The sequence below is a fragment of the Leopardus geoffroyi genome, chromosome B2, assembly GCF_018350155.1.
Source record: "Leopardus geoffroyi isolate Oge1 chromosome B2, O.geoffroyi_Oge1_pat1.0, whole genome shotgun sequence".
Classification (NCBI taxonomy): Eukaryota; Metazoa; Chordata; class Mammalia; order Carnivora; family Felidae; genus Leopardus; species Leopardus geoffroyi.
This window is the reverse complement of record NC_059332.1, coordinates 89,571,818-89,598,267: the sequence shown is the minus strand read 5'-3', so window position 1 is coordinate 89,598,267 and position 26,450 is coordinate 89,571,818. Positions and strand designations below refer to the sequence as shown.

The window sequence follows — 26,450 nt, the reverse complement described above, 5'->3', positions numbered from 1 at the left end:
AAGACAGGAGTGGCAACATTTAACTAGTACCTGCTCAACTCTGCAGAAAAGTGATATTACCTCAAAGGTTTGAGAAGCCCAGGACCTTCAAAGGTTTGAGAAGCCCAGGACCTTCATAGTCTAAGCTCAGTTCTGTGGGCTTAAATAGAGAATTGCCTTGAAGGGCTATGGTATCCAGCTATAACCCTGTTATCTTGCTGGAGGCCAACATAGTCTTCAGGTATGCTTAGTATATACCACGTGCAATTGGCAAGCAAAATTTCTAGACACAGAGAGACTTGACTTAGAAAACTGGCAACATTCTATGTTTTTATCCCTTGTGGTGAGATATATGGTTTGGTTTTGGGGGAAATTCATGCGCAAACCTTGCTGTGATTTGGATGAGAACTAGAATGATAGTTACCATTGTTAAACCCAATGGTTTCCCACAAAAAACAGTCGTTTTTTCATTTCTCAGTAAATTTTGGTTTTGAGCCCAAAAGGAGGATTTGACCAGGTGTCTTCTTGAGTGGGGCCCTGGCAGAGTTTTCTGTCATCTTTGCAAGGAGGTATCTACTTGTCCAGGGCTTGATGCAAATGGTAATTTAAGATTATTTTGTTTCTCGAGGATGCGATGAGGGTTACTGGATACCCCTTGAGCAGAGGTCAGCAGGCTATAGGTTTGTGGATCAAGTCGGGCCTGTGAGCTAGGAAGGACTTTTATATTTTTAAGTAGTTGAAAAAAGTCAAAAAGGAAATGAAAACTTCATTGCCCCCAAACAACCCTTTACTGCCACACTCGTTCGTTTCTATATTGTTTGTGGCTGCTTTTATGCTACAACTGTGAAGTTGAGTTGTGACAGAGGCCCCCATGGCCTGCCTGAAATGTACTGGCTGGTCTTTCACAGAAAACGTTTGCTGACCTCTATTTCAGAGAAAAGTTTAAAGATGTAGAGGGTTGATACATTTAAAATTTATCTCATGCTATCTTTTTAAAGAAAAAGCTTTATTGAGATATAATGGACATATAATAAGTTGCCCATATTTAAAATGTATAACTTGGTAAATCTTGACATGTAAATACTCAAGTAAACATCACTATAGTCAGGATAGCAAGTATCCCTCACCCCTCAGATTTCTGTGCTCCTTTGTAATCCTGTCCCTGCCTGTCTCCCATCATCCCTAGCAAATATGGGTTGGCTTTCTGTCACTATAGATGAGTTTGTTTTATTTGGGGTTTGTTTTATATGAGTGGAATCCTACAGCAAGTACTCTTTCTTTGTCTGGCTTATCTCACGTAGCAACATTGTTTTGAGATTCATCTGTGTTATTGAGTGTATCAATAGTTCATTCCTCTTCATTGCTGAGTGATATTCCATTGTAAGAATATACCAGAATTTGTTTATTCATGTACTTCTCAAGGGCATTTCTGGTTTTTGTTTTTGTTTTGAAGTACAAATCAACCTTCTATGAACATTTACGTACACCCATTTGCATGGGTATATGCTTTCTTTTCTTTTGGGTAACTACCTAAGAGTGACATGGCTAGATCATATGGCCGGTGTATATTTAACTTCTAAAGAAATTGTCAAATGGTTTCAAAGTGGTTATAGCACTTTACTTTCCCACGCACAGTGTTTTGAGAGTTCTGTTCCTCTGCAGGAGCTAACATTGCTATTAGCCAATAGTATCTGAACTATTGACTTGCATGAAGTATGAGGAAGAGTTTGTAATAATCTGATTAATTTAGGCTCTGTAGACAACCAAAAAATTGATTCAGATTTAAAAATTAACCTTGAAAAAAAAATAAAAAAATAAAAATTAACTTTGAGGTCTTAAATGACCCAGATTTACTGACAAAACTGATAGAATAAATGCCATCATTACCACAGAATCCTTTCCACCAGCATGGTTAAGATCTTGACTTTTTATATGGCGGGCAGCAAATGTCACTGTAATTCCCAGTGTTCATAAAGTGTATGACTCCCCCCCTCCCGCCCACTCCACCCCTATCTGGGACTACATCCTGCCAGATGCTGTAAGATTCTAGCATGGGTGTGAATCAAAGGGGAGCTTATCACAAACACAGATTTCTGGGCCCCATTCCCAGGATTCTGCTGCAGAGGTCTGGGCTGGGACCCAGGAATCTACATTTTAACCCGCACAGGAGTTGAGTCGAGTAAATTGGATACACATTATTATACCCAAGTGTTATAATTTCTGGGACCACTTGTTTGCAGTGTAGTTGTATTAAGCATTATTCAGGCCTGAGCTGCTGGGTTTCAGATGAGGTCTTTGGTTATCAGCCTGGTCAGTGCCAGCCTCATTATGGTTTATTTACTCGTTTTGGCATTTGTGGATTGTTCATGCATTGTAACTGGACAACTGTTACCAGGATCATTTCAACACTACCTCTGCTCTCTGGTCTTTTTTGTAACAATATACCAGAGCCCTGGATAAAATCTGTGGGAGTAAAGTAGTATCTTCATGTGAGGTAAATCCTTTTTTTTTTTTTTTTCCTCCAAGAGTAACTATTTATTGCCTTAAAGAGTTTATGTGCTGAGTTCATTTACTTAAACGGTCTAATCACTAGACCAATATATATTCCAACCAATATAGGGTTGGAATGTTTGTTTCTGTTAATCATACAGTGAAATTTAAACAAAACATTGCTTTTCTCTTTTTCAAATTTACTCTGCCCAGAATTATTTTGGTGGAAAACTCTCTGCTCAAGGGAAAATGCCTTGGATTGAATATAATCATGAGAAAGTTTCTGGCACAGAATTCATAATTGACTTTCTGGAAGAGAAACTTGGAGTGAATTTAAACAAAAACCTTGGCCCTCATGAAAGAGCCATCTCCAGAGCAGTGACCAAGATGGTGGAGGAGCACTTCTACTGGTGAGTCCCCCGGGCGTGCTGGGTGAGAGCCCAGGGCCTGTCCCCAGCCTTTGGAGGAAGCCCACGTTCTGTTGCACTTCTCAGATACTCCCCAGCCTTTTCAAAGTTCTCTACATTCTGACTGACTTGGGGTCAAAGCTGTGACCATTAAGTGTCTAGGTCTCTAGACCAGGGGTAGACATTTTCTGTAGAGGCCCAGCTAGCACCTCTTTTAGGCTGAGCAGGCCGTGGCTCTATTGCAGCTGCTTAAACTCTGTCACTGTAATGCAAGTCATGGACGACGTGGAAATGACGAACGTGACTCTGTTTTGCTAAAGCAGTGAAAACACTGACATTTGAAGTTTCATTTAATACAAAATGTTATTCTTTTGGAGCCCCCCCCCTCCCCCCACTATTTAAAAACGTAAAATCTTCCTAGCTGTGGTTTGCTGACTCCTGATCTCATTGAGGTGAGGAAGGGATTTCAATGGATTCTGCCCTTTACTACCACAAACTGCCGAATTAAAACAAAGTTACATCAGATACCCAGAGGAGGGAACAGAAGACTAAGTCAGGATAGAAGTCTCAGGTGAAGTAAATTATTCAAGCTTTGTAAAATTATTGCCAGTTTTCCTGAGACGACAAGAGCTTCTCTTGTGTTCCAGAAATAAACTGCAGTACTGCTCTCTGGGTGTCTTTGCCCCAACTGGCTGGCTCCTAGGTTGCCTTCCTTGTCTGTGTTGATGAGTTGTCTGTGTTCTGCATGTGGCATTGTGCTGGCTATGACACGTGAGTTAAATAGATGCGGTTCCTCTTGGTTTACAAAGTCATGGTCATGCGGGTTTTTTTTTCTTTTCCCTTCATCCATTTTCTGGAGTTTTTGTACCTTTCTGTACACTCCAGTGGATAAGAGAAGTTTTCTCTCTGATTTCTGTAAACTTACCTTGTTCCAAAGGTTTAATTAAGAATCACGAAGCCCACTTTTTTTTTGGCATTAATTGTTACTCCTGGGTCACTTGCTCACGCAGTAGTTTTTACGTCCTCCACTGAGAGATACACTCAGCGTGGAGCTGATTAGAGAAGTTCTTCCCCATTACCTTCCTATTTCATCAATTCAGCTCTCCTTCTAAATGGAAACTTCCGGTCCCCTGTCTTGGATTTTAAGTGACTCTCTACTTCTCTTTTCCTCTTTCTGCTTGCAGTTCCTGCCTGGTTGATTCCAGGGCAGACCCGAAACAACCACTTCTCTTCCCCCTCTCCTGTGGAGGTGAAAGGGGTGGGAGCAAGGGGGAACCAGGCAGAGAGTGGAGGCAGGGGTGCCGATTAGCATGGAAGTCATCATAGACTCCTCTCCCGGAATGAACTCAGGTGTTTTTCTTTTGAAATCTGTGAAGAACCGTTGGACTTCCCCTCTTAAAGAGTGCAGGGGTTGCAGGATGGGCCAAATGGATGACTGCATGCGATGTGCTTAGCCTCAGGGAAAAGCCTGTGGCACAGAGCCCGTGTCACTTGCTTGCCAGGTTCTGGTCCCCACTTTGCAGCAGTTGAGGGAAATGAAGAAACAGCACAGGGCCACCCTGACCCTCTGTGCCCTCTTTTGATGCAGCCCCCAGAGCATCTCATTTGATTGACGTCCCATTAATGCGGAGAGCTGTCGCTTTGTGAGCTGCCTGAAAAGAGGCTGAAAGTCACCTTACATTTTTATTGGTACTTTTGCTACAACCGTTTGATTTTTGTAGTGGTTCATAAAGTGTATATTCCAGTTAGAAAGGCTTTGATCCAGCGAGATTCCCAAGTACCACCTGTCACTGCTTTTTGCTCTGGGTGTGCAGATGTTTTATATGTTTGCTCCCCGGTAGAAGTTCACCTTCTGCTCTTCCCTCCCCTTCTCTCCCTGCACAGGCGCCAGCTAATACTTGACGGGAGGCAGCTCTCTCCCGGTAGGGGAGGGTTGGGTGTGGGCTGGGAGGTGGTACCCTGGTGGGGACGAATCTGAATTTTATGGACCATAAACACCCAAATGCTTGGGGAGTTGCTTAGGTCATACGTAGACTCTTCTAAGGATACTTTTGCTTTTCTAATCCACTCTTTAATTACAGTGTATTTTTTGGGGGGGGGGGAGGGGAGGAGGTTAGCTACTATTTCTCCTGTGTGCCTCCTCAAAGGTTAATTTGAGGAAGAAATAGTGAAGGTGGAAGGTCAGGTCTTGACTGAGATACAAATAGCCAGTGAACTTGCGAAGACAAATGCCTAATTCCTTTAATCCCCTTTGGTCCCTAGCAGCAGAAGGAAAAACAAGCCTTCCTCTGTTTCATAAGGTCTCTTAACCTTTAGCCATGTTCTCGCCTTGAGGAGACCTCGAATGGGCTTTCCCGTGAGCTCTAAATCCCAATGGAGAAGAGACCCCTGTCACTCTCGTAAGAACATGCCTGAGGCAGAGAGTCTGTGGACATTCTTCCTCAGGCTCCTCTCTTTCCCCTGTCTTGTCTGAGGGCCACACACAAGATGTGCACCCGTAGAAACCAGGGCCGGCCTAAGGAATGGCCCATAGTATGTAGGACAATACTGCAAGTATGAGCTTTTCATGAGAACTTGATACATCCTGACACTCAGCAAGCTCCAAGGCTGTGTCTGTATTTACAGCAGTGGAGGGAAGGAAATCAATTGTTTGACCCAATTGATTCAAACTATCTGAAGTTTTCAGATACGTTTATTTTGGTCGGAAACTATAAAAGTACTCCAGGTATGATGTTCTGAAAAGCAAAGACAATGGCAAGCTGGCATTGTTATGTAAATACCATCACATAATTCTGAGGCTCTGCTTCAGCGTTGCTCAAGTAAGCACACTCTGCTATAAAAGAGGGCTTTCTTGCACTTGAAATCCATACAAGCATGTCCAACTTGCATTATAAAACTATTACTGGACATGAAGAAGACAGGTTTTTATCCTCTTCGTTCCACTGGATGCATACGTTAGATCCAACGCAAGGAAGTTGGTATAAAGGGAATTATGAGAGACACGTGGTCAAATCAGTGGAATGGCATTGAGTTTTGGTAACAGACACTGCAGCTGCTTTTGTATGAGACACTAGTGTGTTAAGAGTCTTCCAGACCCACAGGGAAGTGTGCAGGGCACTGTGGTCAAGCCATCTAGTCATCCCACTTTGACCCATTAAGATAGAGGCATTAGAACAGGGATTTCAGTTTTTCTTCTAGGTTGGCCATGATTTTTAAATTCTGAGTTTGGCTTTTGGTATAGTTTCACTGATTGGGGGAGGTAGGATCCTTACGAAAATGACTTACCCAAGATCTTGTCTAAAAGCCAGGAGTCTCTCTCTCTGATTACAACTGGGTTGATGTGTCCCCCTCTTCCCTGTTCCCCTTACCCCCATTTTAGATGTAGGGAGAGGTCCTGTTTGGAGGAGCTTAGAGTCTAGTGCCTATGCAACTCGGTGAAGCCACAGAAGCTGGTCGTATGCTCCTGCACCCTCATGCATGCAGAAGACAAGCAAAAGATGACAGGGATGTAGCAGGACATGGAGAAAGGCATCCTCTTGGTCAGGAAGGGCACATGTAAAGACTCACTCATCAAACGGTAGTTTGCCATGGTGTGTAGTTTCCCACAGGCTAATATCGTTTCTGCTATGGGCAAGGCCTCATGTTAGGTTATAACGAGAGATATCTTCATGGAAACAGCAGGGTCAGTTCTTCTTTCCTGGCCTCTTGAGCTCCTTTAAAAGTGTTGAACAGTGTTTATTCTTCTGTTCCGACTAAGCTAATCAATCTTCAAAAGAAACCTTGACCCCATTTTGCAGAAGAGATCACATATATCAGTTGCGATAAAGAAAATGAGTATCAACTTCCTGAAAGAGGTTCTCAGAATGATGAATTATTTTAATTGTTCAGCCTAGTCTAGTTTCCACATTGGCCCTCCCTGCCCTCTCCAGTTAATGACTCATGAATCCTTGTGCAGTGGGCTTCTTCCCAGTAGAGAGTGACGCAGACCTCAGAAGGGAACATGTCAGCCCCTTCTTCATTCTTCAAAGGCATTTCTCTTTTTCCATCTTTCTGTTTAAATATCGTCACCCCATAGAAACACTACTTGGTAGTAGCTGGCTCAGAAGTGAAGCTTTTTTAAATTTTTTTTTTTTTCAACGTTTATTTATTTTTGGGACAGAGAGAGACAGAGCATGAATGGGGGAGGGGCAGAGAGAGAGGGAGACACAGAATCGGAAACAGGCTCCAGGCTCTGAGCCATCAGCCCAGAGCCCGACGCGGGGCTCGAACTCACGGACCGCGAGATCGTGACCTGGCTGAAGTCGGATGCTTAACCCACTGCGCCACCCAGGCGCCCCGAAGTGAAGCTTTTTTACATTTCAATCAATAGTTCATTCTTTCAGTAAACTTAATGAATGACTACTTGTGGCCGGGCTCCATGCTGGAGGGGGTGGTGGGGAAGCAAGGTGATCAGATGCTATCTCTGTCCTCAGGTGACTCTTAGGCTGGGGGAGACGTTGAGCCATCCTAATGGTTGGTGCTGGGGTAGAATTTGAAGAACTGAGGAAAGGCAGCCAGCACTTGCTGGAGTGATGAGGGGAAGGCTTCCCAGAGGACACGGTGTCACAACAGAAGCTAGGGACAGTCAGAGTGGTGGGTGAAGGGGCTGGGTGGCAGGGGAAGATTAGGATATCCAGGCAGAGTAGCAGCATCCCCAACAGGATGAGGCCAGAGAATGGCCAGACCAGGCCTGGGTCAGACTGTGGGAGCAGGGCTGGTGTGCAAGCTCAGGAATGGGGAGTTCATGAAGGACTCTGAGAAGCAGCCTGATATGACTAGATTTGTGTTTTAGGAGCTCATTGTGGCTGCCTTGGGGCAATTGGGTTTCTGAAGGGCCTTGAAGGGATGTCAGGAGACCTGTGGTGGATGATGTGCTAATTGAGTTGGAGAAAAGGGCAAATTCACAGGGGGGACTGGCTGTCAGGAGTGAGGGACAGAGAGCAGTAAGGAACAACACCTGGGATTCTTTCAGGTTTGGGCGAGGAGAAGCAGATTTGAAGGGAAGGAAGCTGATGAGTCTGATTTTGGAAATGTGGGTTTGCAGCTCCTGAGGACGCCTCACATGGATCCCTGGGTGTCAGGACAAAGGTCTGGGCTGGGTATGGGTTTGGGAGTCATCAGTTTGAAATCGGGGTGTGGATTAGGTCACCCCACAAGTGTGGAGTAAGAGGTAGGAGGAATAGCGATGAAAATCTCAGGAATATGCACGAGGGGGCAGGAAAAGCAGTAGAGACCGACGTAAGCTGAGGGAGGGCTCTTCTATGAAAGACACCGATAGTGCCAGATGTTGCAGAAAGCTCAAGAAAGATAAATATAGAAAGAGTCTTTATTTGGATTTTGCAAGAAGGAGGTATCGTTGATTTGGAGGAGAGTGGTTTCCGTCAAGTGTCAATAGTTTGCCAGAAGCTTGGTTATGGGAGGAGGTGGATTCTTGGTTGTAATGACATGGAAGCATGTGTAAATGAGGTCTGTTGCCTGCAGTGATTGATTCAGGAATCCGTGAGTTACCCATTTTCTTTGTATTCAAAGTTTGTCCCCACTTCACAGGGGTTGACCCTTATAGAGCCTGCCTGGCCCTCTGCTTCTCTTCCCTGACACTGGCCCACAGTATTGGGCACAGGGAGTGAATGAGGAAAGAAACCAAGAGCAGGGTGGGAAAGAGAACAGAGGAAGACCAGACAGTTTCTCGGGTTACCTCTAGCTATAGACTTCCAAATCAACCCATTGTTCCTTTTACTGTGCCCTGCATTCAACACGCTAAGGCAGGAAGAGAACCTTACACCATTGCATTGGTAGAGTTTCCTACCAGCTTAGATGTGTGACCTAGAACGGCTGCCTCTTCCAACCCCATCTGCTACTCGAACCCAGTAGTCATCCAAAGCTCTCTCTCCATCGCTGCATCCTCATCCTGTGCCCATGCCCCCATTTCCTGCTCTATGGAGGAAAGTGAAGTCACTAGGCAGGAACTCTGAACCTCTCTGCAGCCCCTCACGTCTTGCGACACTTCCCTTCTCTCCATCTCCAAGAAAGCAGTGTCTCTACTTCTCACCAAGCTGACGTTTTTCCAGCCTGGCGTTTTCACCTTCTATCTTGGTCCTTGAACTGTGGATGCCCTATTACCACTCCTTACCCTAGAAACTTCCTTAGGTGACCCCTTTTCCTCTGACGGCTTTAGAACTCTCACTGATATGCCCTCACCCACAAATTCTCTATCTTGAATCCAAACCTGTCTCCTGAGTTCTCAACCTCTGGATATTCTCATGTGGGGGTTCCATGGGACCTTCAAATGCAACAGCTTAATGCATCTTTCATCACCTAAATCTGTACCTGATGTGTGCCTGCCTATAAAGGTTAATGGCATTATCATCCTCTCAAACCATCAGCCTGAGAGAAAATACCTAATCTCTCCTTTTACCTAATCCATTGGTCAACAGACTCTTTTTCTCATATCTCAGGGTTTCTCCTCTGCATTCCCTGTACACCCCCCACACCCGCCCCACCACCCCTGCCGTTGCTCTAGTTCTTGGGTCTTGCCATAGTCTTCTAACCAGCCTTCCTACCGATGGTTTCTCCACTTCCATTGACACATCGATTACGTTTCTTGTCTGCTTAAAATTTTCGGTGGATAAACTTTGCTTCCAAAATAAAGTTCAGCACCCTTTGTCTCAGGCCTGTCCATATCTGGTCCTGGCCCACCCTTCCAGCCTCTACTCTTACAGGCTTCCCTAGGCCTCCTGTATCCCCTGGCCAGTGCTCTTCATACACACTCCTTCTCTCCCTCTCCCTCTGCTCTGCCTGGTGAGCTTCTGCTCATCCTTCAGGACCAATTATGCTTATCATAAAACCTGTGTAATTTGTCTACAAAGAAGGTACTTTTTTTTTTCCAGATCAACCCGTCAGTGTAGAGCCACCATATGCCTCATTTTTACTCTTTAGATGCTTCCTGGATGCTATTACCTGGTCACACTTTTTGGGATAATTTAGTTTTATTCTCAGATCATGGACTTGCAAAATAATCAAGGATGCCATAGCCCTTTTATTGCATTTCAATCTAGTACAATTAGAATCACAGTGCTGAGTTATTCTAATGGAATGTGAGAATGTATACATTAATAACTGCAGGTGTAAAAAGAAGAGCAAATAGGAAAGCATTTAGTTTTCATGTTTTATAAAGAGTGTACTAGAGTGAATGTGAGATTCTTTTATGTCAAAGGATCCATTGACTGCTCTGACTGTACATATTTGTTACTTACCATTGCAATGTACTTTTTCCTATTTTCAGCAAAATCCATTCCCTGACTCAATACTTTATTTTGAGAAATTTACAAAAAGAAGTACCCAAAGCTTTCTAACAAGATTTCTAAACACTTTTAAAAAGGTACTAAAGAAGAGTTACGGTTACAGTACAAAGGGTATGTTGAAATTGGCTGTAGGACTTTTCCAGTAAAAATCAGGAATGCTTAAAGTTTTTTACAGAAATCTTCTGTTTCTTCCTTTTGTAGAGAAAAGAAGATGGGAAAGAATAGAATTATATAAAATGATCAACATTTCAGGGACTCTGTTTTTCTTTTAAAAAGACGAGGTAGAAAAGTAGCTATAATTTATTACGATTCCTTGTGTTCTCTCTGCAAACATATTTTTCCAAAGTGGCCATCATTGCTCTGTCAACTAACACTAGGAGTAGAGATGACTACCAGTATATCTTTTATTGCTCATTATAGGGAAAAACTAAAGTATCTTATGTCTCTACTCTCACAGCTATACTTTTCTCAGCCTTCAGCAGGAAACCGTTTTAATTTCTATCTACCAGCTTTATTAGCCGTAGAAACAGTCCTGCAATTGCACAAGTTCCGAGAACAAAATCAGTGTCGGCCTGAGTATTGCAGCCAGCACACCGCACCGACAGCGGGTAGCTGCTTAGCTGTCTGTGCACAGAACATGGGAACTCCTGGACGGGAGCGTTTGGCCACGAGCATCACCCAGATGGGAAAAACAACTCAACTAAGTTCCTTTGGTGTTTGTGTTCGCTTTAACAGCCCTGGAGAAACAAACTGAAGCAGAGTTGACTTTATGGAGAGCAAATCCTATACGTAATATTTATAATTTATATAGTTTATAATAAACATGGACAGGTCTACCTACTCCCTAACCCTCTGTCAAAAAGGCAAAAGTTTTCCTTTTTAAAAAAACTCTTTGACTCTGTAGAATATAAAATGCACTCCCAAATTGCACCAAATTACAAAAGTGCAGCTTAATTAATTACCACAGAGCATATACCTGCATATCCATTACTTAGATCAAGAAAGAGAGTGAAGCCAGCACCGCAGTCACTGTGCCTCCTTCCTGGGGTCCCCGTAGGTACGCACCTAAAAGCCTGTTGTAGTGGATTTCTAGTATTTTCTGAGGGGTTGCCTCAGAGGAAGCAGAAGCGTGCCTTGGGAGGTGTTGGGGGGCGGGGGGTGAGGGGCGTGGATCTGAGGGCGGGTGCCAAGAGAGGTTTGGTGGCATTGTAGCATGGCATCGTTACCTGGATTTGTTTTAGTTTCTCTTCCAGACCCGAGGTCTAGGCCCTGACCAGAAACTGTGGTAATATCTGCCATGCACGCTGCTCTTTGTAAAAGCTGCGCTGACTCATTTCCTCCGGAGCGTGCGAACTTCTGACGCACTCCCTGGAAATGGACTCTGTGGAGCTGACATGTATCTAATGCCCGGTAGTAACCTGTTTCCACACAATTCCAGGACGTTAGCTTATTGCCAGTGGGTGGACAATCTCAATGAGACCCGGAAGATGCTCTCTCTTAGTGGTGGCGGTCCCTTCAGTAACCTGCTGAGGTGGGTCGTGTGCCACATAACGAAAGGAATTGTGAAGCGCGAGATGCACGGCCACGGCATTGGCCGCTTCTCGGAGGAGGAGATTTACATGCTGATGGAGAAGGACATGCGGTCCTTGGCAGGGCTCTTGGGTAACGTACCACACCTTCTATATTCTATGTTTTCTATCCTTGCTTTTTGCATGATTAGTAAAGCACTGTTAGCATACTGATTTAAAGTTTTATTTTGGTTGGTTGGTTTCTTTGCTTCCACCTGGAGGCTGCAGCCCCCCCCCCCCCCCCCCCATTTAACCAGATCGCCTCATTTCCAGGAGCGAGTGTCTCTCTTCCCAGTCGTTAGGGCGAGACAGTCTCGTGCGGGGGGGGGGGGGGGGGGGCGGGCCCGGGGGACCCCCGCGAGCAGAGAACGTAGCACGTGGCGCGGCCCGGCTGCCTGGCCGGAAATGCCGCTGGCGTCTCGGCGCTGTTGTGAGCGGAGGGCGGTTCTGGGCAGGGAAGCTCGTTCACGTGTACACAGGCCAGGGTGAAAGGACTGCTTGTAAGCACGCGTGCTTGAAGCGTCAACTGTGTATCCGGGGGACCTCAAGCTACTAGAAAGGCCGGCGGCGCAGGTTCGTGCACGTGCCCCGAGTCCTTTTTCACGTTTCGCGTTTGCAATCTCAGGCCTCCTCTTACCAGCATGTCGTAACTCTTCTGAGTTTGCGTTCACTGCGCACAGTGGGTTGAACTGTGCTGGGGAAGCCCCTCAGAGAGAAGCCCGGAGCAGCGTAGGTCTGGGCAGCTGAGGCTACCGAGAGTGGAGTTATGTGTCCTTTGTCACCTCGCTGGACACTGGAGGTGGCTGGGCCGATGCGATTCTGTACTGGGCAGAGCTTGAGTCTTAACTATGTCAGCTAGTAAACACGTCATTTGAATTCAGAAGCTCCTGTGTGTGAAATGATGGTTTCTCCTGGAGACAACTAGTGCATATAGGGAGCCAAGCCCTCTGTGTGACTAGTCATGGGACCTAGTCTTATGCGACTGCTTATTTTGCCTGGGGGACGTGGGTTTTTATTAACTGTCTTTTGGCCCCCTCCATTCTAGAGCACATTGGGTTCCTCATCTCCTCTAGGAAGTGGGGTTTGGGGCTTGTTTTGTTGAAACCCATCTGGTGCTCCAGCAATATACCTTTGCTGGGTATAACCTGCCCCCTACAGGGTGACTCACTCTGGCTCCTTCCCTGCTCTGCACTCCAGATGTTTATAAGACCTGGAGTCCTCCCTTGAACCCTGGCCTGCAGGGGGAGAATCCCAACAGCATGGCCAGCTCTCTGCCACCTTTGTCTTGTGGGGGGGTTGCTGTTGGCTCTTGCTCTATACAGACGTTCAAAAGCACTGCCTGGGTTGAAGACTGACGCTGCCTGTATCCTCTGGTTCTTTGCTTTTCTGGGCCCAGAGGGGCTTGCCTGTTGTAGGTATGAAGCGATTAGCCTCAAGTTTGCCTTGTTCCCTTGGAAACAGTACTGGACTCTCAGCCTCACAGAGCAGACATGCAGTGGGCCATTTTCTCCTTAGTAATGGCTCTCCCTGTTCTCAGCTTCCTTTCTAGCTCATGCTGTGGGAGCCCCAGCAAGCCAGGCATTGAGCTCTCAAAGTTAAGACAGAGATTATGCCGATAAAGTGCTGCTCTTCAAGAAAAACTTAACAGTGTTGGTTTCTTAACCAGGGAGGTGGTGATCATCAGTTTCTGGAGAACTTTGTCTGGTTGGGAGAACCAGGGGAGCAGGGTGATAGCAATAAGAATAATAATAACCAGGGGCACCTGGGTGGCTCAGTCGGTTAAGTGTCCGACTTTGGCTTAGGTCATGATCTCACAGTTCATGGGTTCGAGCCCCATGTTGGGCTCTGTGCTGACAGCTCAGAGCCTGGAGCCTGCTTTGGATTCTGTGTCTCCCCCTGTCTCTGCCCCTCCCCCGCTCATGTTCTGTCTCTTTCTCTCTCTTTCAAAAATAAAATAAAATAAAATAAAAAGAGTAATGGTAACTATCTATGTTTCTCTGGCACTTAATGAGTTAGCAAAATCCTTCTTCCCCAATTATGGTGAGATGGGAGGTAGGTCTATTGTTGATGGCTAGGGTGGGTACCTGGCAAGTATTCCAGACAGCATCAAGTCTAGATGATTTCCTGAAATGAGAAATTGATTCAGTTACTTGAAAAGAAGGAGTTTGCTGGAGTTCTATTCTGTGTGGGGGCCCCGGGAGCAGCCTAGTCTCTATAGGAGAAGCACTTTTGCTGCCTTTGGGGAGGGAGAGGTTCTTTGGCTCAACATCAGAGTTTTTCTTACTAAACAAGGCAAAAAGCATTACCTCCCCCCTCCCCTGGGGATATAGCTGACTTTTAAGATGCCTAAGAGACTGAAAATGCATAATGACTTTTGTTAAGGTAGTTCAAGATTTGGGGAAATTGTCCAGGGATGTATTTGACTCATCAGGAGAAATTAATTATTGATGTTTCAGTTCAATTGACTTCAAGGATTGAACGCCTTCTATGTGGCAGGAGCTGGGGAATACAAAAATGAGTAAGAGATTGTCCCCTTTCTCAGATAGCTGATACCTGTTCAGTGGGAGAGATGAACTTATAACTAGGAGAGATGAACTTATAACTAGAAATAAGCAAATTATGGCCCATAGCTGGTGGCCTGTTTATTTATTTATTTAATCATCTCTGAGCTAAGACTCGGTTTTACTATTAAAATGTGAGGGGGGAAAAATGCAACAGAGATCAAATATGGCCCAGAAGGCCTAAAATATTTACCATCTGATGCTCCATGAAAATTTGCTGACCTCTGCTCTAAATAAGTACCCATGTTCAAGTTGGGCTGTGACAAGTCCCATGACAGAGGTCTATGTGTGGTGCTCTGAAGACATGGCAAGAGCAGGGATGAAATGACAGGGAAGCTTGGGAAGCCAGAGTAGAGGTGGCAGTCATGTTGGCCCCAGAAAGTAAATGGTTGTCCCAAGGAAGAAAATAAGGAAGGACCATTTGGGGAAATCATGAGAAAAGGGATCATGAATGAGGGGGATTTTGGAATCATGGTCTAAATGAAGATTAAAAAGTAGTTTGAGGTCATCTTATAAAAAGTAATAATGATGCTGAGAGACTTTATCATACAGAAAACATGGAGGTGGTACAGACTTCCGAGTATAAGAGAGAAAGAGCCATATTTGTGATTTAGAAAAGTGGCTCTGTTGGTGTCATAGTGAATGGATTGGGCCTGAGGGGGTAGGTGGTAGAGAGAGACTAAAATTAGGCAGTACATATCTACGGATGTAGTTTTAAAAATTGATTAAATTCAAATAAAAATAAAAAATTTAAACGATAAAAATTAGTTGAGAAAAGATGATGTCTTCATGTTGGGAAGGAGGAGACAGAATTTTTATTTCTAGAAATGAAGAGATTATATAGCTAAAATAATGGAGAATCAATTAAAATTACAGTTAATGGAAAGAGTTCGACAAGTTTACAAAGTTACAGGTATACAGATGGCTAACAGACACATGAAAAGATGCTCCACATCACTCATCCTCAGGGAAATACAAATGAAAACTACAATGAGATATCACCTCACACCTGTCAGAATGGCTAAAATTAGCAACACAGGAAACAATAAGCATTGGTGAGGATGTGGAGAAAGGGGAACTCTTGCACTGTCGGTGGGAATGCAAATTGGTGTAAATCGGTATGGAGGTTCCTCAAAAAAATTAAAAATAGAACTAGCCTGTGATCTAGGAACTGCACTGCTGGGTATTTATCCAAAATATGCAAAAGCACTAACTCAAAGGGATACATGCACCCCTATGTTTATTGCAGCATTATTTATAATAACTAAACTATGGAAGCAGCCCAGGTGTCCATCAGTAGATGAATGGATAAAGAAGATTCCATAATATAATGGAACATTATTCAGCCACAAAAAGAATGAAATCTTGCCATTTGCAACAACATAGATAGAGCTAGAGAGTATTGTGTTAAGTGAAATAAGTCAGAAAAAGATGAATACCATATGATCTCACTCGTGGAATTTAAGAAACAAAACAAACGAGCAAAGGAAATAAAAAGAGAGAGAGACAGACCAAGAAACATACTCTTAATTATAGAGAACAAACTGATGGTTACCAGAGGGGAAGTGGGTGGGGGTATGGGGGAAATAGGGAATAGGGATTAAAGAGTACACTTACCATGATGAAATAAAATAAAATGATAAAAAGTTTACAAAGTAATAAGCATATAAACATCTTGATATCTCAAATAACCAATTAGAAAATATTTAAAATTTCCATTTACAATAATAAAAAATGAAAATACTAGAAATATGATATATGAGAAATATTCAGGACCTACAGAAATAAAATTAAGCCATCCTAATAAGAGATAGAGGGTTTTTTAGAAAATGGAGAACATACCTTCATTCATTCATTTGAGAGCAATGCCTCTAGAGCCAGAGGTCAAACCTAACCTCCATCACCTCTTAGCTTTGTGACCTTGGGCCAGTTTCTTAACTTCTCTAGGCTTTAGTTTCCTTATGTATAAAATGGGGACCATAATGGTGAAAAGAAGCACATGTAAAGTGCTCAGAATTGCAGCTGGCACATAGTAAGCAGTCAAGTAACAAGCAAATGTAAAACGCAACTGTGATGAGGGCTGGAAAGAGAGGCTTGTGGTGTTGTGAGAGCCAGTAATGGGGGGAGGATTGCCTAGTGGTCAGTGCTAATCTCCATTCGGTTCTGCTTGTTCCCATGTCCCCTTTGGGAAGGTGGGTGTGTTTGAAGCGGAGATACCACATGTAGAAGATGCCTGATTTTCATCTCATGCAAGAAGTGCATATATTGTCTGTTTCTATCCCCTCCCCAAAGGGTGAGAATTAACAAAGCATGGAAGATGTAAAAATCAAGAGCAGAAAGGTTAGGTTTTTGGGAAGTAGTTTATGAGAGAAGGATTTCTGGAGTCAGATCCCCGGGGTTTGCATCTTGGACTCCACACACTTAGCAGCTGTGTGACTTCCCATGAACAACTTGAACTTTTTCATCTACAGAAGGGGGGTCAGGACAATGCCTTCATCATAGAGTACGAGGACTCAATAAGCATTTATGTAATGTACTTTCTATAGCGTTTGGCACATAAAAATGCTAAATAAGTATTAGCTATTATCATTATCACTGCCACAGATTTTGTATGTAACACAACTCCATTAAGAGCACTGGTTTTGGAGAAAGACAGATACCATATGTTTTCACTCTTATGTGGATCCTGATAAACTTAACAGAAACCCATGGGGAGGGGAAGGAAAAAAAAATGAGGTTAGAGTGGGAGAGAGCCAAAGCATAAGAGACTCTTAAAAACTGAGAACAAACTGAGGGTTGTTGGGGGGTGGGAGGGATGGGTATTGAGGAGGGCACCTTTTGGGATGAGCACTGGATGTTGTATGGAAACCAATTTGATAATAAATCTCATATATTAAAAAAAAGAGCACTGTTTTTGGGGAAACAAGTCTAAAAAAACCTTTCCTCTGAGTTTTAAATTTAGTAGTAATTGTAGAAAGTTGAGAAGGGGGGCGCCTGGGTGGCGCAGTCGGTTAAGCGTCCGACTTCAGCCAGGTCACGATCTCGCGGTCCCGGAGTTCGAGCCCCGCGTCAGGCTCTGGGCTGATGGCTCAGAGCCTGGAGCCTGTTTCCGATTCTGTGTCTCCCTCTCTCTCTGCCCCTCCCCCGTTCATGCTCTGTCTCTCTCTGTCCCAAAAATAAATAAACGTTAAAAAAAAAAAAAAAAAAGAAAGTTGAGAAGGTTCAGAAGAACACTGAGAAGGAAACTACGTCACTGTGATCTTATTACTTACTGCTAACCACAGTTGTCATTTTGGTGCATGTCTTTCCAGTATATATGCGTGTAATTTTGAGTCACGTATATGTATTTTTGAAAACACACACATACACGCACATAATTTTCCAACCTGTCTTTTCCTCACCTAATATACTGCAAGTATTTTTTTCTGTACCGTACAATTCTATGTGCCTGGTATTGCACTTGATGTTATAAAAATGACATAAAACTCATCAAAACCCCACCTTCTGCCTCTTTTATATTTCTTTTTTTTTTTGTAAGTTTTAAAAAATTTATTTTGAGAGGGAGAGCGAGAGCATGAGCAGAGGAGGAACAGAGAGAGAGAATCCCAAACAGGCTCTGCACTGTCGGCACAGGACCTGATGTGGGACTCGAACCCACAAACCCCAAGATAATGACCTGAGCCAAAGCTGGATGCTTTACTGAGCCACAAGGGCGCCCCTCCTCCAGGATTCTTTGAGGAGGTGATACTTCAGCTGGACTCTGAAAGATAAGCCAGAGTTAGGCAGGCATGTGTGTGAGGGGTGGGATGGGAGGCTAGCATGGAATACAGAAGGGACTTCACATGTGAAGGCTCTGACACGAAGAGCAGCTGGGAGCCTTCAAGGAGTGAAAAGATGGCGGGTGTGTTAGAAACTGTGTGAGAACCAAAGTGTGGCATGAGGTAGAGGTAGGAAGGAGCTAGATCACATGGTCTTCATATCACTTACATAATCTTGGGTTGTGTTCTAACACAAGTTGAAAGTAGGGAGGTGGCTTGACCTTACTTATATTTAATGTGCCAGAGGAACCAAGAGTGGATTTATTTGGGGGCCCAGTGAGGAGGCTGTTGAGGTCCAGGAAGAATAAGATGGCATTGTGGATTACAGCTGTGGTGTAGAGTTGGACATAAAATGATGGATTAGAGCTATATTCTAGAGACAGGGTTGATTACAATTTGGGGACTTGATATGTGTGTGGGAGGGGAGAGAGATGGTGATGGAGAGGGCAGGGGTAAGGAGTAACCATGTTCTTGACGTGAAAACTTAGTGAACAAATAACCATTCGGAGTTGGAGAACGCTGGAGAAAAGGGGAAGGTCATGAATTTCAGGTGTGGGTATGCTGAGTCTCAGATGCGTATGAGGTGGACACAAGTGGAGACAAAGCATATGATAAAGGCGCCCTTTTGAATCGGTAAAAAAACACAAATTAATTCAGTAAATGGTGTTGGGACAGCTGGCTAACCATGTGGAACAAAATAAGCATGGTACCCCTGCCTTTATTTCATGCAGGGGTACCCTGCATGAATAAATTCCAAAGAGATTAAGCATTTAAATGCAAAAAATGAAACCATCAAGGCGTCAGGATAAAATATGGGAAACTTTAATATAATCTTGAACTTGGGAAAGTGTTTCTAAATATGGTACCAAAGGGAAAAGTAACAAAAGAAAAGTTGAATCGCTAGGTTTCTTGAGCAAAATAAAACCTCTTGGATGTCAATAAACAAAGTTAAAATTGAAATGAAAACCTGGAAAAATGTTTGCAACATGTGACAAGGAATTAATGTTACTATTTGAAGAACTTGTACAAATCAGTAAGAAAAGTGAATATTTGAAGGAGAAAACTGGGTAGAAGACATAAAAAGAGAATTTGTAAAAACAATACAAATGATGAATACATGAAGAGCATTCAACCTCTGGTAATCAGAACAATTTAAGTTAACAAATGAGGCACCGCCCTGTCAATCAAATTGGCAAAGTTTTTTTTTTTTCTGTTAGTTTTTTTAATGTTTGTTTATTTTCGAGAGAGAATGAGCAGGGGAGGGGCAGAGAGAGAGGGAGCCCAAGAATCCGAAGCAGGCTCCAGGCTTCAAGCTGTTAGCACAGAGCTGACATGGGGCTCAAACTCAGGAAATGTGAGATCATGAGGTGAGCTGAAGTCAGACACTTAACCAACTGAGCCACCCAGGCGCCCCTGTTTTGTTTTGTTTTGTTTTGTTTTTTAATGTGGCATATTGGCGGGGGTGGGAAGGAGGTGCTGACATATTCTGATAGAAATAAAAACTAGTACCTACTTTCTGGAGTTGAGTCCCACAGTTTCAAAAGTCATACCATTTCACATATTTATTTATTAAATAATAAAAAAAAAACCCCAGGAATCAAAGCTTTGAACCTTAACGGGAAGTCTAATAGGGATAAATGTCAAATTCTGTACTTAGGTCACCAAATTGAATTCCACAAATATAGGGTGGAGAGAAACGTGTGAAAAAGAGACTTCAGGATTTTTGTGGATTTCATTCTCAGTATACCGCAGGTATGATGGACTGTCAAAGAAGCCAATAAAAACCTAGCCTTTTAAATGCCACCCAGTGTTTCAGCTTAAAAGTTGTTTCCTTAAGGAAACCTTTCTGGGTCTTTCTCTCAGTGTGTCGGGCACTTGGTGCTTTCTTCCTCTCAGTGCTTCCAGGCACTTGGTGCTTTCTTCCTCAGAGCACTCCCTGCACCTTCTTTTAATGTTTTAATGATTTGGTTTGACTGTCTCCTCAGCTCCACTGGTGTTTTTATTTCTGTTTCTAGGGCCTGAGTGCCTGGCACCCACTAGGCATTCAACAAGTGTTTGTTGAACAGAGAGTTTCAATGTTCAGTTCTGGGATCCATCTTTTTTTTTTTTTTTTTTTTTTTTTTGAATCCCAAGCAGGTGTGCCTTGTCTGCACGGTGCCCGGACGGGGCTCCAGCTCACGAACTGTGAGATCATGACCTGAGCCGAAATCAAGAGTCTGACGCTTCACCGACTGAACCACCCAGGTGCCCCTGGGATCCATCTTTTAAAGGAACTTGGTCAAACTAGGGTGTATCCAGAGAAGGATGGTTAGGAAGGTGGTTAGTCTCAAAATAATTTCATGCAAGGAATTTGAGGATCCTGGGGAAGGATGGTCTGCAGAAGCCAAGATGTATGGGTCATATAGCAGCTTTTTTCAAATATTGGAAATGGGTAGTGACTTAGGTGTTGCAACAGATGATGGACATGTTTGGGGAGAGGGGAGGAGGACAGAGGAGAAGGTGGAGTGTGTACGTGGGGGAACGACCACAGATTACAAGTCAGGGTGAGGCGGCTCTTTAAAACGACCTGTCCTGAATTGGAAGGGCTTGTCTTGTGATGTGGTAGGAGTGGCTGTTCTTTGGAATTATTCCAAGGTGAGCTTGCTGACCACCATCAGGATAGCTGAGGAGTCTTTTTATAGGCGGTGAGATCTCTAACTAGAGATGGTTTGTGGGGGGGGGGGTCCTTCTGGTTCTGATGGTTTCATGATTTTATATTGGTTCTCTAGAGAGGAGAACAGAGGTGACTTTCTAAGCTACAAAACAAGGGAGAGCAGAGGTGACTTTCCAAGCTACAAAACAAGGCAGAGGCCAAAATAGAGATCACTCAAGTTTTGGTTGATCTCTTGGACTGTGTGTGATTTATGGTTGGCTGTCTCTCCTGCCTTCTGAAGGTCTGGTCCCTTAAATGATCTGTGTTTATATGTCTTGCTATTAAATCTACTTTATAAACAGTGGTTGGTTTTCAGTAAACCTCCACTTCTTTGGAAGTTATTTTTACTCAAAGGTTTATGAACAGGGAAATTTTGTTTTTAAGTGAGCTTGGGAATAGGCTATTTTAATAGCTGCTCTTCCTACCCTGTTTAATTATATTATGCAAACAACACTCCATTCACATTAGGCATTTAGGCCTAGGCTGGGAGCCACCTGGGACACAGCAGCCACACATGATACCTCCCAGTGAAGGTGATGGGTTAGAGAAGCCTTCTGGACCAGGTATGAGAAAAAGATGAGAAGCATTAGGTTATATATCACACACGAACACATGTAGCATATGTTGAGGCCAGAGGAATAAAGACATAGAAGTAATTATGCCTGGGGTGCCTGGGTGGCTCAATTGGTTAGTCCAACTCTTGTTTTTGGCTCAGGTCATGATCTCACTGTTTGTAGGTTTGAGGCCCACACTGGGCTCCATGCTAAGAGGGATTCTCCCTCTCCCTCTACCCCTCCCTTGCGTGCTCTGTCTCCTGAAATAAATAAAGTTAAATAAAAGCTTTAAAAAGAAAAAGAAGTAATTATGTCTGTCAATCTAGCTAGAAAGATGAAACACACAGATAAAAGAAGAAAATAATAGACACTAAAGGGAATGTTTTGGAACCTCAAAGCATTAGTGTTTCCTAATGCAGTTTCCAAATCCTTTCCAAATTACTGTCACTTATTCAGCATAATAGTGGTTCTCAGCACTGATTATGCATTAGAATCACGTCAGGACCTTATAAAACACAGCTGCACAGGCCAAATAATTCAGATCTCTGGGAGGGGGTCTGGGGAAAGGTGTTTTTTAAACTTAGCAAGTGACTAAAATGTGCCTGTAATCTAATCTTGGGCAGCCAGGGAGGTTAGAAAGGCCGACCTGGGTGCTGGGAGGAGGGACTGGGTGGGTAGAGGCCCCAAGAGGGGCCTGGGCCTTGCTTTGGGCAGCTATCAAAAGGGAGAAAATTCAGAACAAACTGAGCCTACTTCATTCAGTAGGGTGTGCGTATGGTGCCTCGCACAGTCTTTCCTTCTTTCCATGTTGAAAATCTAGTAGGCTGATTTTTTGTGTGGATAAATTTTAGACATTTAGATACATTAAAAATATTTTTAAATGTTTATTTATTTTTGAGAGAGTGTGCACGTGCACTTGTGTGAGAGTGGGGTAGGGGCAGAGAGAGAGAATCCCAAGCAGGCTCTGCTCTGTCAGCGCAGAGCCTGAAGGTGGGCTCGAACCTACAAACTGAGATCATGACCTGAGCCAAAGTCGAGAGTTGGATGCTTAACTGACTCAGCCTCCCAGGTGCCCCATAGGTACATTTAAACATTTTAACAGCATCTTCAAGATGTTGTATCTTACCACACCCCTGGGAGCTAGTTATTTTACAGATGAGAAAGCCCAGTGAGGGTCAGAGAGGCGAAGGAGTAGGTCTCAGGCTGCTCAGATAACAGTAACGCTTTTCTTTGGCTCTAGTACAACTTCCGTATGTTTGCATTGGTGGCTTGTTAAAATCACATGCAGGGATAGTAATAATTTGAGTTGAAAATCATAAATTCTGTTTTTACCTCTATTGATTGGGTTCCAGGGAGTGCCTAAGCTTTTTTGCAAGTTCCTGCTGGAGTCCTGTACTCACCTCCTGAAGTGGAAGTGATTTACTCTGACAGGTCTATACATATTCTTCAATAACTCTAAATTGCTTGCAGGCCACTAATGGGCATCAACGCTTGTTTTCAGGAAGTCTGGACTTCCAGAGGGAGGAGGGAGGAATGCATGGCCAGGGGGCTGGGGTATCCTTAAATAGCCAGGGGCTGGCAGGGCCAGGCCCTGCTCAAGGTGTTTGCGCCCTCATGGGGACTAGGCAGTTGGGGCCCAGACTGTGGCTTGTTTCTTTTGCATTTTCATTGTTGCTAACTCAGTGGGTCCAAATATATTGGCTATTCATGAAAACAACCAAAAAAATGACTTTTAGCAGAATAAAATCAAATGCTAATGACTACCAAGTTTTTAGAAATCTTTGCGGCTTATTTAGCAACACAGATTGGTTGGTATAATTCTGACAGCAGTGATCTGGTCTCTACTTTACCCTGGGAACGTTCTAGCTATTTCTTCCTCTGAGAAAAGTGTGTCTTTGACTTTATGTTTAAAATTTCAGGATTCCAATTCCTGAATGATTAGAATAAAAGAATGAAAAATTCACAAGATAGCACCGTGCAGATAATACACTTAAAGTCTTTGCCAGTACACATCCTTTCCTGTTGCCAGATATGGAAGCCCCTCTGCATTTGTGTTCTGGTGGGGTGAGTTGCCTGGATAAAATTCACTGGGTAGACTGCCTAACCCGGGGAGGAATTATAGATAAATGATGACCTGATATATGGTAATACATCATTTTTATTTAGAATTTTCAGTTTGCATTAAAAAGACTAATCAGTAGGGGTGCCTGGGTGGCTCAGTGGGCTGAGCATTTGACTTTTGATTTTGGCTCAGGTCATGACTGATCGATCCTGAGATCAGTCCCTGCATCAGGTTCTGTGCTGACAGCGTGGGGTCTGCTTGGGATTTTCTCTCTCTCTCTCTCTCTCTCTCTCTCTCTGCCTCTCTCTCTGCCTCTCTGCCCCTCCCTCTCTCTGCCTCTCTCTCTGCCTCTCTGCCCCTCCCCTGCTCATACATATTCTCTCTCTCTCAAAAATAAATAAACTTAAAAAAAAAGACTAAACAACATTTAAAACAAAGGAAAAAATTTTAGATACCGTCATTCTGTTATGTAACTCTAACAATTTTCTATCTTCCTCTATCTTCCACATGCAAATTTTTAGGAAATCTATGTGATGTACACGTATCTTTGTATTCTGTTCATTTTTTAAAGCAAATGCTAAAATTAAATATACTTTATTTTGGAGTAGTAGACTCAGAGGAGTGAAATTTCTGGGTGAAAGGTTATGAACATCATTAGGTCTGTTCCTAGGCATTGCTATGGTGTTTTCCAAAAGACAAGCACAGATTTGCAAAGTAACCAATAAAAGATAGAGGTTTCTCTTCAGTTTCACTGAAGGCTTATGAGTAACAGGTCTGATGACTAAAAAAAAAAAAAAAAAGCTGACCACTTTATTCATTATAGACTGTTACCTTAAGGTTACTTTGTGCTCCGATTCTTTAATCACCTCCAAGAATCTTTTTTTCCTTTTTAATTTTCTTGTTTCTTACGTGAATTCGCTGTTCCAATCCTTTGTCCATTTATCGAACTTGAGGTTTCCTTTAAAATGTAACTGATCTATTTATATCTCACAGATCTATGCTCAGTGATGTTTGAGGCAAGTATTTTCTCAATCTCACTTGGAATCTTAAAGATTTATGCAGGTGGACAGCCAGATCCAAGGTTATCCTGACCAAGGTTTCAGTCCTGACCCCACCGTAGGCATCCACAGCGCTTGTGTGGGCCTTTGTCCAACACCTCCCAGCCTCCACCCCGAACCCTGCACCGACCTCTGCTCCTTCCACAGAGCTGCCTGCCTTCTCCCCTGGGCCAGCTCCAGACTCAGAGGGCATCTGGCGCTGTTGACTCCTGACCAGGGCCTCAGAGCCTGTCGGTGCACCCTGAGTAGCCACCTCACTTCCACACTTGATCACTGACTGTCTCTCAACCTCAGGCTCCTTTCTCCTTCACCTTCTCCCCCCCACCCCTGCCATTTTGTTAGCCCCCCCTTCCCCTATTCACTTCACTGTCACTCAGCCTAGCCCGAGATCCATGACGGACGCTGTTCTCATCCCCTTGCCCAGCTCTCCTCCGCCTTTCCCATCCTGCAGTGCCCCAGTCAGCCTGGTCAGCTTCAGCCTCGTCATTCTGAGGAGTCCCGCCCCTTCCCATCCTTCCCTCTTTAGGAGTCTGAGTTCAAATTCTCCCTTTCCTCTCTTCACCCTGTATTTCTTTTTAAAATTTTTTTTTTTTCAACGTTTATTTATTTTTTGGGACAGAGAGAGACAGAGTATGAATGGGGGAGGGGCAGAGAGAGAGGGAGACACAGAATCGGAAACAGGCTCCAGGCTCTGAGCCATCAGCCCAGAGCCTGACGCGGGGCTCGAACTCACGGACCGCGAGATCGTGACCTGGCTGAAGTCGGACGTTTAACCGACTGCGCCACCCAGGCGCCCCGTCACCCTGTATTTCTTTACAGGCTCCTCCTACTTACATAGAAGTCTCTCCCTTCTGTCCGATCCCTTGACTTCCCTTCACAAAGCTTATCTGAAAAGCAGCGATTGTCATACTCACCTCCCATTCACTCTTTGCACCACTGTATCCAGACTCCTAGCCCCCCCCCCCACCCAGCCCCCCCCCCCCCACCCTGCCCTCAGGTGCTCTTGGAAGGATAAATGGCAACCTGCCTGTTCACCAGATCTGCATAAAAGCCTTATTTCAGGCTTCATTTGGAAGTAGGAAATGTCTACCTGAGGGAGAGACTCTGAGGAGTGTCTCCTGCTGTAAGGCTAATGGAAATGAGGTTTTTTGGATGTGCTGAAGAACAAAGGATTCAGGCTTTCTCTTTCTCTGGAGGCTTCATCCTCCATTTTCAAGTCACAGATTTCTGGGCATCCCCTGAGGAGGCATTAGTAGTTTGCTGTTTCAGGCCGTGTCCTAATTGGCTATAACCTACCAACCCAATGCGGGCACTTAGTTTGTATGAACTCATTAGTGCTCACAGTGATCCTTCCCATGAAGAAATTTAGGCACAAAGAAGTCCCCTGCCCAGGGACACCCAGTTAGTAAATGGCGGAGCTTAGATTTGAACCCAAATGGTCTGGGAGAAGCCAGAAGTTTTTGCAGAACACTTTTTAGCCTTTATCTTACTTACTGGATCTGTCTGACCTTTCTTTCCTACTTTTGCTTTGCAAGTTCCTTAAATACTGATGGTGAAGGGAATGAAAAATTCTTTTCTATCTTTTAAGGTCTTCCAGCTGGACTAAAAATTAAATTTACTTGAGATAGATTAACAGGAGGAAAAAAAAAACAGTTTTATTACACACATGCAGAGGCCCCATAATGAGATTGAGACCTAAAGAAATGACCAAGGCAGGCAGATTGTATATTTTTTGGACAAAGAGACAATAGATCTATGAGGAATTGATAGAAAAAAGAAAACTTTGGGAGCTTCAGTTAGTAAGGAATTCTAAGCAGTATTTGGGCCGCAGTAATAAATTAGTAAAGGTAGCACAGGTTGTTTATACGGCCTTCTCGGCTCTAAATTTCCGGTTTCTGGTGGTAAGATTGTCTCTTGTCTC

At 43.9% G+C, this 26,450-nt stretch overlaps 1 protein-coding gene across 6 annotated transcripts in view; it reads left to right on the top strand.

Moving 5' to 3' along the window:
- Positions 1 to 26,450, top strand: part of FAXC (failed axon connections homolog, metaxin like GST domain containing) — a 72,541-nt gene that overhangs the window by 18,448 nt on the left and 27,643 nt on the right. For all 6 annotated transcript variants that reach the window (XM_045499109.1, XM_045499107.1, XM_045499108.1 and 3 more), the window contains 2 exons: positions 2,683 to 2,879; positions 11,655 to 11,878. In XM_045499109.1, coding sequence (XP_045355065.1) covers positions 2,683 to 2,879; positions 11,655 to 11,878 — 421 coding nt within the window. The remainder of the gene's footprint in view (positions 1 to 2,682; positions 2,880 to 11,654; positions 11,879 to 26,450) is intronic.